At 45.7% G+C, this 11,981-nt stretch overlaps 1 protein-coding gene across 3 annotated transcripts; it reads left to right on the top strand.

Moving 5' to 3' along the window:
• The first annotated feature begins 1,228 nt into the window (after positions 1-1,228).
• On the top strand, positions 1,229-10,197 carry LOC114435472 (zinc finger protein Aiolos-like). 3 transcript variants are annotated; one of them, XM_028405278.1, is made up of 10 exons: positions 1,229-1,291; positions 1,415-1,556; positions 1,702-1,775; positions 2,581-2,622; positions 2,893-3,003; positions 5,197-5,598; positions 6,781-6,948; positions 7,268-7,384; positions 8,109-8,219; positions 9,272-10,197. In XM_028405278.1, exons 4-10 carry the CDS (start codon positions 2,619-2,621, stop codon positions 9,877-9,879), a joined length of 1,521 nt encoding a protein of 506 aa, XP_028261079.1. In that variant the 5' UTR covers positions 1,229-1,291; positions 1,415-1,556; positions 1,702-1,775; positions 2,581-2,618; the 3' UTR covers positions 9,880-10,197. The 3 variants fall into 3 exon arrangements, with proteins under 3 accessions (XP_028261079.1, XP_028261169.1, XP_028260995.1); XM_028405368.1 differs by having other exon boundaries at positions 2,557-2,622; positions 5,197-5,520; XM_028405194.1 differs by having other exon boundaries at positions 2,557-2,622.
• The last annotated feature ends 1,784 nt before the right edge of the window (positions 10,198-11,981 follow it).

The raw sequence follows: 11,981 nt of genomic DNA, 5'->3' as shown, positions 1-11,981 counted from the left end.
TTTAATCAGCGCTGTGCGAACTTGTAGCTTGGATATGATGCACTTTATGTTCATGTATGTCATAAACGTGCTGTATGTTTACATTTGTAGACCAGGGCTACCCAATCTGGATCTTTGTTTTGGTCTGACATCACATTTAACTCAGGCTCATTTTGAATGCCAATAGTGTAGCAGTGAGGACACTACTACCCCGTTCACACTGGGGAAAAAATGTGGCTTAAGCAGGATTCGGCCGCATCCAGATCAATCCAGATGTGTTTTTTTCTGAGTGTGAACACCTCGAATCTGGCTGTATCCAGTTTGATTTCAATCTGGCTAGATCCACCCACGAGAGGTGGATCTAGCCGGATTGGCTCAAATGTGGCTCAGGTGTGAACGCAAATGTGGCGAGCGAATCCGGTTAGCGACATGCTACGTCCGGTTAGCGATGTGCTACTTCCGGTTCACAGGGCACGACACAGGACAAAGAACCGCATGACGCATGCGCACAAGCGGTCCTACCGCGGCCTGAACGGACTCTGTATATTACGAGGCGCCACCTAGTGGTTTGGAGGACAGCAAACATGCTGGATGAAGCCGGATTGAGTGCGGACACAAGTGTGTGCTAGCCAGATTTGAAAATAGGTCTGAACGCATCCAGCTTAAAGGCTGTCTGGGCTCAATCCTACTCTAGCTGGAATGACTTTCTCCAGTGTGAACAGGGCCTACATGTCTGTAGTCCATTTGGGAAGATAGTGAGAAAGATATTTTGTGTGTTCTATGTTTTCTTCCTCCATTTTCTATTATATACTCTATTGAAAATAAATCAAAGTTAATGATCCTCTCAGGTGTAGTTCAGCAGGATCATCTTCACTAATAAACACCAATTTAAGTCTAAATATGATCACCTGAAGCTAAAAGCTAATGCTACGCTATAAAGCAGCTACAGCACGGTCACATGACTACACCATCAGCACCACCAGGTTCAACCGCTCTGACCTCTGCTACAGTACAGACACCTCGATGACGTCTGTATGACGTTTGTGTGCATTGTCAGAGAAGACTGTGAGCTCGTGTTAACCACAGAGTTTATTTCAGACATCTAACCAAAAACACATTCACAAACCCACTGACAGAACAGGAAGTGCTAACATGCTAACACACTTGCTCATGTCTGTGGCTCTGCTGTCGCTGCTTTAAGTCAGCAAATGCAACATGGAGCAAATGATGCAGCATCCTACAGATCAATGCACAGAACACCTGTGGAGCAAGATGTTCCCGCTGCTGTCGGTCGTTTGCAGAAAAACAAAATGTAAGCGCCTACAACAGTGGATTACCACATTTTACTTTTAAATGATAAGTAGCTTTTAAATGATAAGTAGCTTTCTAGTTTGACCACAAGATGGCGTAATAACTCTTTTTTTTATCTACTCAGGGACCATGTGCGCTGCCTGAGCTGATATCAGAGGCAGGAATCATTCTTTGTTTCACTCATAAACGTGTGCTGCTGCTGTCAGCGATCGTCCAGCTTCGCCGTGGGAATGTTTGTGTAGTGGAAATGCGGAGCGGGGATGCAGGTAAGCCGTTCTTTAGCACACCGCCGTCGCTTCTGTGTTCTTTCTCCGGTCTTTGTTGCTCCACCTTGTTGAAAAAATAAGTTCCTGTTCCTTTAAGGCATGTCCAAAATTCACCGTAGTGACGTTGCGTATATTCCATATTCAGAGAAAGTCCAGTGGCGGAGTGTGGGATCTCCTGCTGAGAGAGCACTTCTCCTCCAGGCACTGAGCAAGAAGCAGGTAAGCTCAATTTATCATCACTTCAACTTTTAACATCTAACAACAAAAAATAAAATAAAATAAAATAAAACAGAACAAAACAGAGCGAGAAAGACGCAGCCTGGAGTCAAATGCAACGTGTAGACGTGAGCTTCTCGATTTCATTTTGACCGTGTGAGAGTTTCCTTTCTGGGGTATTTTCATCACTAAGTTACAGCTTTGTAAATGATGAAGATGATACTAACACTGTAGTTTTTGTTTTTGTGATTAAATTGATCATACTTTTTTTTTTTTAAAGTTATCTTACTTCAGGGTGTTGTAACTGAATTAAAACTGGTTTTAAAAGCAGCTTTAAAAAGTGCACGTCTGTCTTTGGTGTTGACTTTTAAACTGTGATCTTTCTGCCTTTCACACCCGCTCCTGTGTCTCAAACCCGGCAGGAAATACATGTGCAGTGAACATCATCTTCTTTCTCATCAGGCTAAATGTAGAGACAGGGTCGAGCAGTCAACCGTGGGCTTTTACCCACTTTCTTTTTTTTTTTTTTTTATCTTTTTTTTTTTTTTAAACGCTGTCCAACCAGCAGGAACAGTCAGATGCAAGTGTTGTTTCTATTTCTTCTCATGCTTTGCAGAAATAGTGAAGGGGGGAGGATGGTGTCTTTTATTAGTGTTAAAAAGTTATATTAGTCACAGAAAAAGTGAGACGGTGAATGTGTGCAACAAACCTGCCTCTCCGTGACGGTTGTTGCTCCGTAACCTTAGTTTTATTCTCTCATTAACTTAATAATTCCTCTTCACAGAGCTTTTCTTTATCATGAACACAGACAAACTTCCTGAACTCACATCCACAGAGGGAGACGGGATGGGTGAGTATCCGATTCCTGGTCTTCCTGGTGTAAGTGTGTAAGTGTGTGTGTGTGTGTGTGATCAGACTCCACACACCATCCTGCCTGAGGAGCAAACGAATGCAGCGCACCGACAGCGCTGAGGTGATGGGATGTAGGATGTAGTGTGGGCTGCAGCTGATAGTGTCAGTGTCCTGAAGGGATTCTGTTACTCCAACTGTTATGAGAAAAGATTAATACGTGTTCCGAATGAAACGAAAAGTAACCGTGCACAATGTGTCATTGTCTCAGACGTGTACGACGACGCTGCAGACGTGAAGTCACAGGAGGAGGAAGAAGAGAAGGAGGACAAATCATTCAGTGAAAATGGAATGGAGTGTGCCGAAGGTGTCACAGAAGCACGTATGTGTGCCCACACACACACACACACTCACACAAATACAAGTTTATTCACGCCACTTTACAGAATACAGTCCTAACTCACCGCTTGATTAGTTTAGTTAGTTGCAAGAATTTCCTTCGGGATTAATAAAGTTTTATCTTATCTTTTATCTTATCTTATCTTAAAACAAGTCATGTGACGGGTGAATAAGCGTGGCGTTCACGCAGATGTGCAGCCTATGAATCATTTTTCCTTCACCCTCTTTTTCTACAGCATTAGGTTTGAATACAGTGCTTAGTTTTGAGACCTCTTAAAACACAAAAGGCAGCAAAAGAACACAGATTTTATTTAAAAACTGAAATAACAGAGCAGGAAAGCTACACAGCAAACAGTTGTTCTTTGATAGAACTAATAGAACAACAAAAAAATATTTAACCAGCTATGCTAATGGAACATGTGTTAGCATGTACACCCAAAGTTTTTTGGTCAGATGTCTGAAATAATGTCTGTGGTTACCTGTCTGGGAAAAAAAAAGGTTAAATTGATTGATTAACACTGGTGTTTGTGCTGTAGGAGAGGTCGGAGCGGCGCTGATGTTGTCAGTCATGTGACCCTGCTGTAGCTGGTTTGTAGTGTAGCATTAGCTTTTAGCTTCTGGTGATCATAATAATCCAAAAGGAAATGGAGGAATCCCATTGGCTGTTTGTGGAAGGGAACACAGGAGATGCCTACCATGTCTACGTTGGCCTTCAAAACCACTTCATCCCTGCTGCTCTGTGTTGATCTGCAGCCTGGTAGTCTGGCAGCAGGCGTTAGTAAGTTATATTTGGAGTGAATATGCTGAAAGATACCAGATTATGCAGTACTTTAGAATGTAGTGGTATCTATAGTATACCACTACATTGCATTATGGCACTCTGATAACCTCCATTTGTAACAGTTACTTGTGTTTTTATTCTTCATACCTGACTCTATTCCATGTATTTGGTTACTCCCAAACTACTCATGATGTTTATTTATGTGTTTTCATATGCAGTTTAAGAAGCTGTGGGCAGCAGGGGGTTAAGATATGAATTTATAATGGGAATTTTCAACTTAAAGATGATTAAAGTGAAGTAATTGAAGCCACGAGTTGTCATGTAATTCACAAAAAGGAAGTGCAGCATTAGATCCTCCGTTGGCTTTGGTTAAGAGTTTAATGATCAGCATGAAAGCTGTCACCTGTTTGTTATATTAAGTCTGCATATTACCCAGGCAGCGCCATGTGTCACACATGACATTATTTTTAATGCAGTCATGTTTGTACTTTGCCTTGTGGCCTTGGTGTCACTTACAAAAAAGAACATGGTGTCACAGACAGCTCCACTCTTTATTTCTGACTGCCACCCATCTGTCTCGTTGGGTGCACTTCCTAAGGCCCCGCAAGTGCATCTGATGCACAGCCTGCGGTTCACTGCACTCAGACCCTGGACTCTATATCAGGCCTCTCAGAGCTCTGTCTGTGTCTGTGTGCAAAGTTTCCATAGCACCTCTGAGCGCTTTCCACGATACAAGGCGCTGCTCTTCAGCTCATCACCAGTCACCGCCAAGACCACAGTGTGGTTTCTGGATGGAACTAATATGCTGGGGTGGGGGGTTGGTTGACACTTAGCTCGAGGCTAGGTGAGAGGTCCTGCAAGGCAAGCCTCAGGACTGAATACGTCAACAGCTGTGGTGTTAAGAAATAAACATAGATTTGGCCAAATCATGTGTGGTGTCAAAGTCTGACCCGGAGGACTTGTGGAGCAGATGCAGATGAGCGTTGGTTTGTTCTTCACCTGCTGCAAGGAAGGCGATAAACAATCTGAAATGTGTTTTAAAAGCAGATGAGGAATTGGTGTTTTCTTTGTGAGGCGCCTGCCGTGTCTTTCTCCTGCCCTGGTTCTAGTTTCTGTGTATTGAGAGGAAATGCCTTCCCCTTATCTCGAGCACACATCTTTTGAATCTCTTTGTCACACTCTGCATCGGCCCAAATTAAGCTACCCACACTTTGGAGATGTACTTGTGCTAATATCATTTTCTCACTATAAATACAAATGTAGAAGTGAAGACGTGACTGTGCTTTTCAAGTCTGGCTATTTAGCTCTTTATTTTGCAAGTGGAAATTGTTCTGTCCAACGTGTCTCTGTATGCTTCATATTCATTCATTTGTTGTTTTCTTTACCATCTCCCAGGTGAGATAAAGACCGAGGCGGAGGAGGTGGAGGACGGTGAGCAGTACCTGAAGGCAGAAAAAGAAAGAGAAGTTGTGCCTAAAGAAGAAGCAGAGGGGGGAAGTGAGGACGGGATGGAGGAAGGGTTTGAAGAGGAGAGGACAGAGGAGGAGGAGGAGGAGGAGGAGGAGGCCGATGAAGAGGGGGATACCCCGAATGAGCCGCAGGACCTGTCGCTGGTGGACTACTCGCGTTACGACAGCCCCGCTCAGCCTGACGCCCATGCAGCTACCGCAGAGGGGACCTACGCGCCCGGAGCCGTGGCCCCTCGCAGCCAGACACCAGGCAAGCTTAGCTGTGACATCTGCGGCCTATCCTGCATCAGCATTAATGTACTGCTGGTGCACAAGCGCAGCCACACGGGTAAGCACAGCCCAGGCGCCTGACCTGAAACACAGCTGTTGTGCAATCGTCAAACTTCTTCGTAGCTCTGGGATGGCGCCGTATTGATCGAATGATGAACTGAGAACACGCAAATCTGCATCACACATGACGCACGTGCTCCGAGCAGTTGTGAAATAGCCTCTATTGTTATAATACACACGTAATATCTGTGATCTGATCGCAGTAGCAGATAGATGGTAGCGTTCGCCCCGTAATAACCCGGAGCTGATTCATGTGGTTAACGAGGTATTTAGATTCAGTCAGCTTACAGCTGTGCAACTGTGGAAAATGATTGTCATCAAGCGTTTTTATTCAGAAACATGAAGGCGTCATCACATGAAAACACAAAAAAAGATCACAAATCCTGCTTTTAAACGTGGAGAGACAAGTGTGTGTGCCATGTTTGTCCTTCCATCCACTCTTCAGAGGTTGAGGAGAAGTTAGTAGAAACAAGCGCTGACGTGATGTAAACACAGGAGACACCAGCGTGAGCCACCATGTTCTCTGAACTGTCTGTGTATTAAACATTAAACCGCCGGATAATCGGCGAGCCCGGAGCTGCAGGTTGCTCCTTATGAAAGAACAGAAGCATGCACAGCATCACGTAGCTTATCCAGCAGCTCACGACTCACTGAAGGTGTAGTAAGGTGGGGGTACAGTCCACGGCTAACACATTAGCATGCTAATTTCAGTAAATATTTTTGTTCTATGAACATTTTTTCGACTTTAAAACATCGTTACAAGTTGCTCCTTTGCATTGCAGTCTGACTTCTGGCTCAGTCAGGATCCATCCTTGTTGGTTTTTACAGCTCTGTCTTACTGATGGGTCCATGTGAAATTTGTGCCGCCCTAGTGAAGCTGTGTTTTCGACATGGGAAGTCACAGCGTGCTTGGCATCAGTGTGGTCGTTCTGGCGTGAGAACATTATCTCTGGGTGTCTGACAATCAGAGTGGATGTTGCTTTGTTCCCCTTTTGAATGATTCTGTTTTTCTGCAACTCGTTGTAACACAAGGAACCACAAAAAGAAGTCATATATACTCTCTGCAACAACAGATCATTATTATGATGATGTGAAATCAGAAAGAGTTTTTCAAACTGTGCTTTGTTCTCTCACTCTCTCTCTCTCTCTCTCTCTCTCTCTCTCTCTCTCGCTCGCTCAGGTGAGAGGCCATTCCACTGCACTCAGTGTGGGGCCTCCTTCACCCAGAAGGGAAACCTGCTTCGCCACATCAAACTGCACTCTGGAGAGAAGCCTTTCAAATGCCCGATGTGCAGCTACGCCTGCCGTCGACGCGACGCTCTGAGCGGGCACCTGCGCACACACTCTGGTATCAACCCGCCACAAACACTCACACACTCACACTCATGTGGAGCCGATATCCTGCTCTGATACTGTATGCACCTGTGTACAGTGGAGCTGTGTACGGCTGGGCTTCTCACTCCCTTTTTGAATCTGAGCAGGGTTTTTTTCCAGTAACATGCAGTCTCATACATGTGATGTCTTACTCACTCACCTCTGGAAACTTTACTCATTCACTCTTCAGATCACGAGTTTCACCTGCTCAGTCTCTGATATATACACATCATCAGTTTTATGTGAAACCTGACAAAAAATAAGTGCGATTAACTGAAACTGTCTGCTCGCAGTCGAGAAGCCCTTCAAGTGCAACCACTGCAGCCGCAGCTACAAGCAGCGAAGCTCCCTGGAGGAGCACCGAGAGAGGTGCCATGTGTACATGCAGAGCAAAGGGCTCCCTGACAGAGGTGAGCGGCCGCCTTCGCACAGACACGCTCCGCACGTGTACAGTAGGTGTTAATCAGAGCAGTGCACAGTAAACACATTCACAGCAGGCGCGCAGTAGGGGCTGTTACTGCTAACAGATCCTGTTTTTATAGCCTCATTAATTTAATGAGCTTATGGGTAGTACCCCATCATTACACTAAGTAGGTTATGGCTGCTGTGGTGTGAAGGCGCGTCGCTTTTTGCATCTCTGTCGGCAAAGGGGAAGATAAATGTCATATGTAGGGCGGGCGGGCGGACACACACAAACCCTAGATGTCTACAACCCCCCCACCTTCCCCACAAAAAAACACACTTCACATACCGGGAGGACAGTTGCAACACAGAGACAATGCTCTGTTTCTGTGGTCACCGTGTGTCGTAAGTTTATGCATGATAGTGCCGTAGTGGTGAGGAAGTACATCCTCATCCTGTGGTCTCCTCTCCTGCACGGGTGAAGTATAAAAACAACCAGGAAGTGAGGTCAAAGGAGCGTCTGATCTCAAATTAATATCTCAATTCTAACACTATAACCTCAAAGGGCCCCTGACAGGTGAACAGCTGCAGCTCAGTGTGCTCTCACTTCACTCATTATTTGCTTCATGAAGAGCAGGACTTTATTTCCTTGTTGTGTTCTCTCTCTCTCTCTCTCTCTCTCTCTCTCTCTCTCTCTCTCTCTGTCTCTGTGTGTGTTTTGCTGTCGCGCAGAGGACAGCCACACATCCAGGACTCAGATGGGTACTGAGCGTGCACTGCTACTCGACAGGCTCGCCAGCAATGTCGCCAAACGGAAGAGTTCAATGCCACAGAAGTTCACAGGTAGGAGCAGCAGCACAGTCACGTACAGTTCAGCAGGAAGACGCACGTTGAGCTGTTAAAAAAGCAGCTTCACTTTGCAACATTTATGTTCACTGCTGTTTGTACTCTGCTTTTTTTGCTGTTCATGCAGCGTTCATGTGCTGCAGAGTATCTGAACCTGTCTGTCTGAGCTGCTTGTTTGTTTGTTTGCTGCCCTCCATCTCTTGCCGAATAGGAATCGAGGGCAGAACACCTGCCCCGTGCCTGCACAGTGGTCTCCTCTACCCTAAATTCTCAGCAAGAACTGTGCCATAGGTGGGTATCGATCACCATGCATGGTTAATTCAATGGATGCATGCGAGACATACTGCACAAAAACATGGACGTTTAATTGCTCACGGAATGAGTGTGTTTGTTTTTAAGATTTATACTCTGATCAAAAGATATCAGTTTCAGTAAATGGCTGAGTTGGCACGACGAGTTCCCAAACTTTATGGGCGTACACACACACACACACACACAACCATCTTTCTGGTTAAGCTGACATTGAGTTGTAGTTTCATAATCAAGCCTCAGACTGCTAAACGCAAAACGATGTGAATTGGCAAGTAAGAAAAAAAAACCTCCTACGTCTCTATCAGGTTAACAAATGAAGTGAGATCTTTCAATATGACAACCACAGGGGGAAAAAGACAACCGCAGAGACAGAACAGGCGGGAGCTGAGAAACGTGAGCAGGTGTCTCTCTGTCAATACTTGTGTGGTGCAGCTGCACTAAAGGCCCTCGTCTTATGCCGCCTGCTTCCTCTCTGTCCTCTCATGCCTCCGAGCCGCCTCACGCTGCTTTTAAAGCTTCTCTGAACCTGGTGGGGTTCCAGGTTTTCTTGCCCTGAGGGGGCTTCACGTTTTTCTGACTGCCAACACCAAAGCGAGGACCCCCCCATCAGGATCTTTTGTCAGATCGCTTCCATCTGTAACCGCTTTAACTGCTGCCTGTGCCTCTGGCCCTGCTGTTGGATGAAGTGTGTGAACCCTCCTCCTGTTGAGTGCTGTCTTATCATGTTACTGGTCTAGGAGACAATGGTGTCTGTCTGGACCTGAGCTTTAACAGGGAGCCGGCCCATCGAACTGATGCCAAGGACCCTCAGCCAGGCTCCCCGGGGCAGCACACAGGCCCGGACGGTGACCCGCCTCCCTCCCACAGACCTTATGGCATCCCAATAAACCACAACAACATCAGCCCCATGAGCCTCACCAACGGCCACAAGATGGGCATGCCGCTCCTGGGCCTCCCTCAGCCGCCTCTCAGCATGGACTCATTCCACTCTGATGGCTCCCAGATGTCCCAGCCTGTCATGTACACCTTAGGACACCTGCTGGGCGGCGGGTTGAACCCCCAGAACGGCGTCCCTCACCCCCACACTCAGCCCATCCCTTTGTCGCCTGTCGAGGCCCTGCGAATGATGCGTGCCGACGGGGAGGCCGGAGCGCTGCCCGGGGCCGTGTACCCGTGTGGCCACTGTCGGGTGATCTTCCTGGACTATGTCATGTTCACCATTCACATGGGCTGCCACGGCTTCCGCGACCCACTCGAATGCAACGTGTGTGGCCATCGCAGCCGAGACCGTTACGAGTTCTCCTCCCACATAGCCCGCGGCGAGCACCGCTTAGAACTGAAGTAGACTGCACACACACAGATGCGGCTGTGTGAGGACACACACTCATACAAGTAGCCGGTAGTATCAGAAATGAAAGCATGAAGTTGCAGCTGTGTGTGTGTGTGTGTGTGTGTGTGTGTGTGTGTGTGTGTGTGTGTGAGTGTGAGTGTGTGAGTGTGAGTGTGAGTGTGTGTGTGAGAGAGAGAGGCGTTAAAGGAGTGTAATGGGTGTTCTTAGTCATTCTCCTTCCTTGTCATGCATAATATATTTGTACTCTCTGCATGTTTATATCATGAAGGCTTCGTGTATGTTTATCCAAATGTTTAACATCAAATGTTTTTATCGTGTATGTTTTGTTTTTTTTTTCCAAAATAAAAGACAAACTCTCCTTCATCACACATGTTTACAGACTTTTGGCTTCTCTGAAAAAAAAAAAAATCCTATTATCTAGAAGGTTGCATGTCTCTTCTTTAGGCTGTGGGTTCTGAGAGAAGCGCAGGCTTCAAAGGACGGCGCTTCACTCTGCACCCCGCTGCTGCGTTCTCACTCCTAAATATTACACTCATTTCCCACAAACACTTCACAGCTCTGCAGACGTTTCTCACAGACCGTAAGACTTTGAAAACGGTTTTATATTTTTATTTAAAGATGGAGGTCTATTAAGCTGGATATTAGTCTCACGGGAGGCTACGAAGACAACGAACACCTGCAGGAATGTCTTTTAATTTGAAGGTTTCATTTTTGCTGGTGTTGTGTCTTCACGCCGGCGCCCATCTGCCGTGGAAGCGTTGAACTGCATGAATTCATTTTCGGGGTCCCATGATTATTCCTTTAAAAGAAGAGAATGAGAGAATATGCAAAAACTTGTTCGATCAGTAGTTTCACTCTTCCCACTCAACTTTCACTTCACCCACAGAACAGATAATAACATATTGTCTGCCAGTAAAACTCCAGATATGGGAATTTATCTGCAAAAAATTTTTTAGACTTTGTGGGAAGTTTTGACTTGAAAAACTTCATAAAGCTCTTCTGGGAAGTGTAGTGAGCACAGAGTGAACGGCCACTAACTCACGTCAGCGTCAGTGGATGCTCATCGCCCACATGTGTGCAGCCACGGTGGAGGGGGGGGGGGACTCTGGTCACGCCTCGCTGCCTTCTGAACCAGAATAGGTTGTTAGCTTCATCCAGCTGCCACCTCGCTATCTGTCCTCTCCATCAGCACCGGTTCCCGTTTTTCTGTCTTTGGGTTCAAAGAGAAGTGACACTTGTGAAGCAAACTGTTATCGCAGCTTCATGTCCATATGTCAGATTACAAACACACACACAAAAAAAAAAAAAAAAAAAGCACAGTCATCCATTTCAAAAGTGCAGCTAGCTGTGGTTCTCTTTTTCCAATTATTAAACGGTGACTTCAGGGCACGGCTCTTCTGAGTAGTGTGAGGATGTTGTAAGAGCGTGGCTGAAGTAGTAGGCAAGAGAATAGAAAGAGAAATTAACATGTAGGTAAGCAGGAGAGAGTGTGTGTGTGTGTGTGTGTGTGTGTGTGTGTCCCATTTCCACCTGAAAACCTACCTGTCAGGCAGAAAGAGCCAGGAGGGGGAGACGCCTCTGGTGACACCTGCTGACTGAATGTGAAGCATTTTAACGTTGTTGTCAAAGGAACTCAGTAAGGATAATAAAATAGATACCAGCAGATAAACAAACATACAGTTAACATGTACATAAAGGGATGCAGTGATAAGACTGTAAACATACAGCAATTCAATACCACAGATTAAACCATCTCCATTCTTTTATATTGGGGGCTGGTGGCTTCAACCAAGAAGCTGTAATTGTTTTCTTCGCTATTAAGATCATCAACATCAATACCCAAAATATGTTTTATTCCCTTTTGAATATTCCCAGAACATATGAGTAAAGTCCCCCACCACACATCTCAGAAGTATTACTGTACATTGAGGCGATAGATGGAGTGATCTTCCAATCAGACTCCCTCCATGTGGAGCTACTAGTTACCTGATGTCCTGCTTTGAATGTTTCTTCCCACTGTTCATCTGTTATTATAATATTCATTTTCTTTGACCTCCAAATTGTTGTTGTTAGATTCTTGTTGGAGTACCTTATAC

This window comes from Parambassis ranga, chromosome 1 (genome assembly GCF_900634625.1).
Source record: "Parambassis ranga chromosome 1, fParRan2.1, whole genome shotgun sequence".
Taxonomy (NCBI): domain Eukaryota; kingdom Metazoa; phylum Chordata; class Actinopteri; family Ambassidae; genus Parambassis; species Parambassis ranga.
This window is presented reverse-complemented; position numbering and strand designations above follow the sequence as displayed.

Excerpts from the sequence above, each read along its gene's own strand:
- LOC114435472 (XM_028405194.1), top strand. The coding sequence starts at position 2,571 with ATGAACACAGACAAACTTCCTGAACTCACATCCACAGAGGGAGACGGG. Across the intron at positions 3,004-5,196 it reads CGAAGGTGTCACAGAAGCAC|GTGAGATAAAGACCGAGGCG; the intron begins GTATGTGTGCCC and ends ACCATCTCCCAG. Across the intron at positions 6,949-7,267 it reads GCACCTGCGCACACACTCTG|TCGAGAAGCCCTTCAAGTGC; the intron begins GTATCAACCCGC and ends GTCTGCTCGCAG.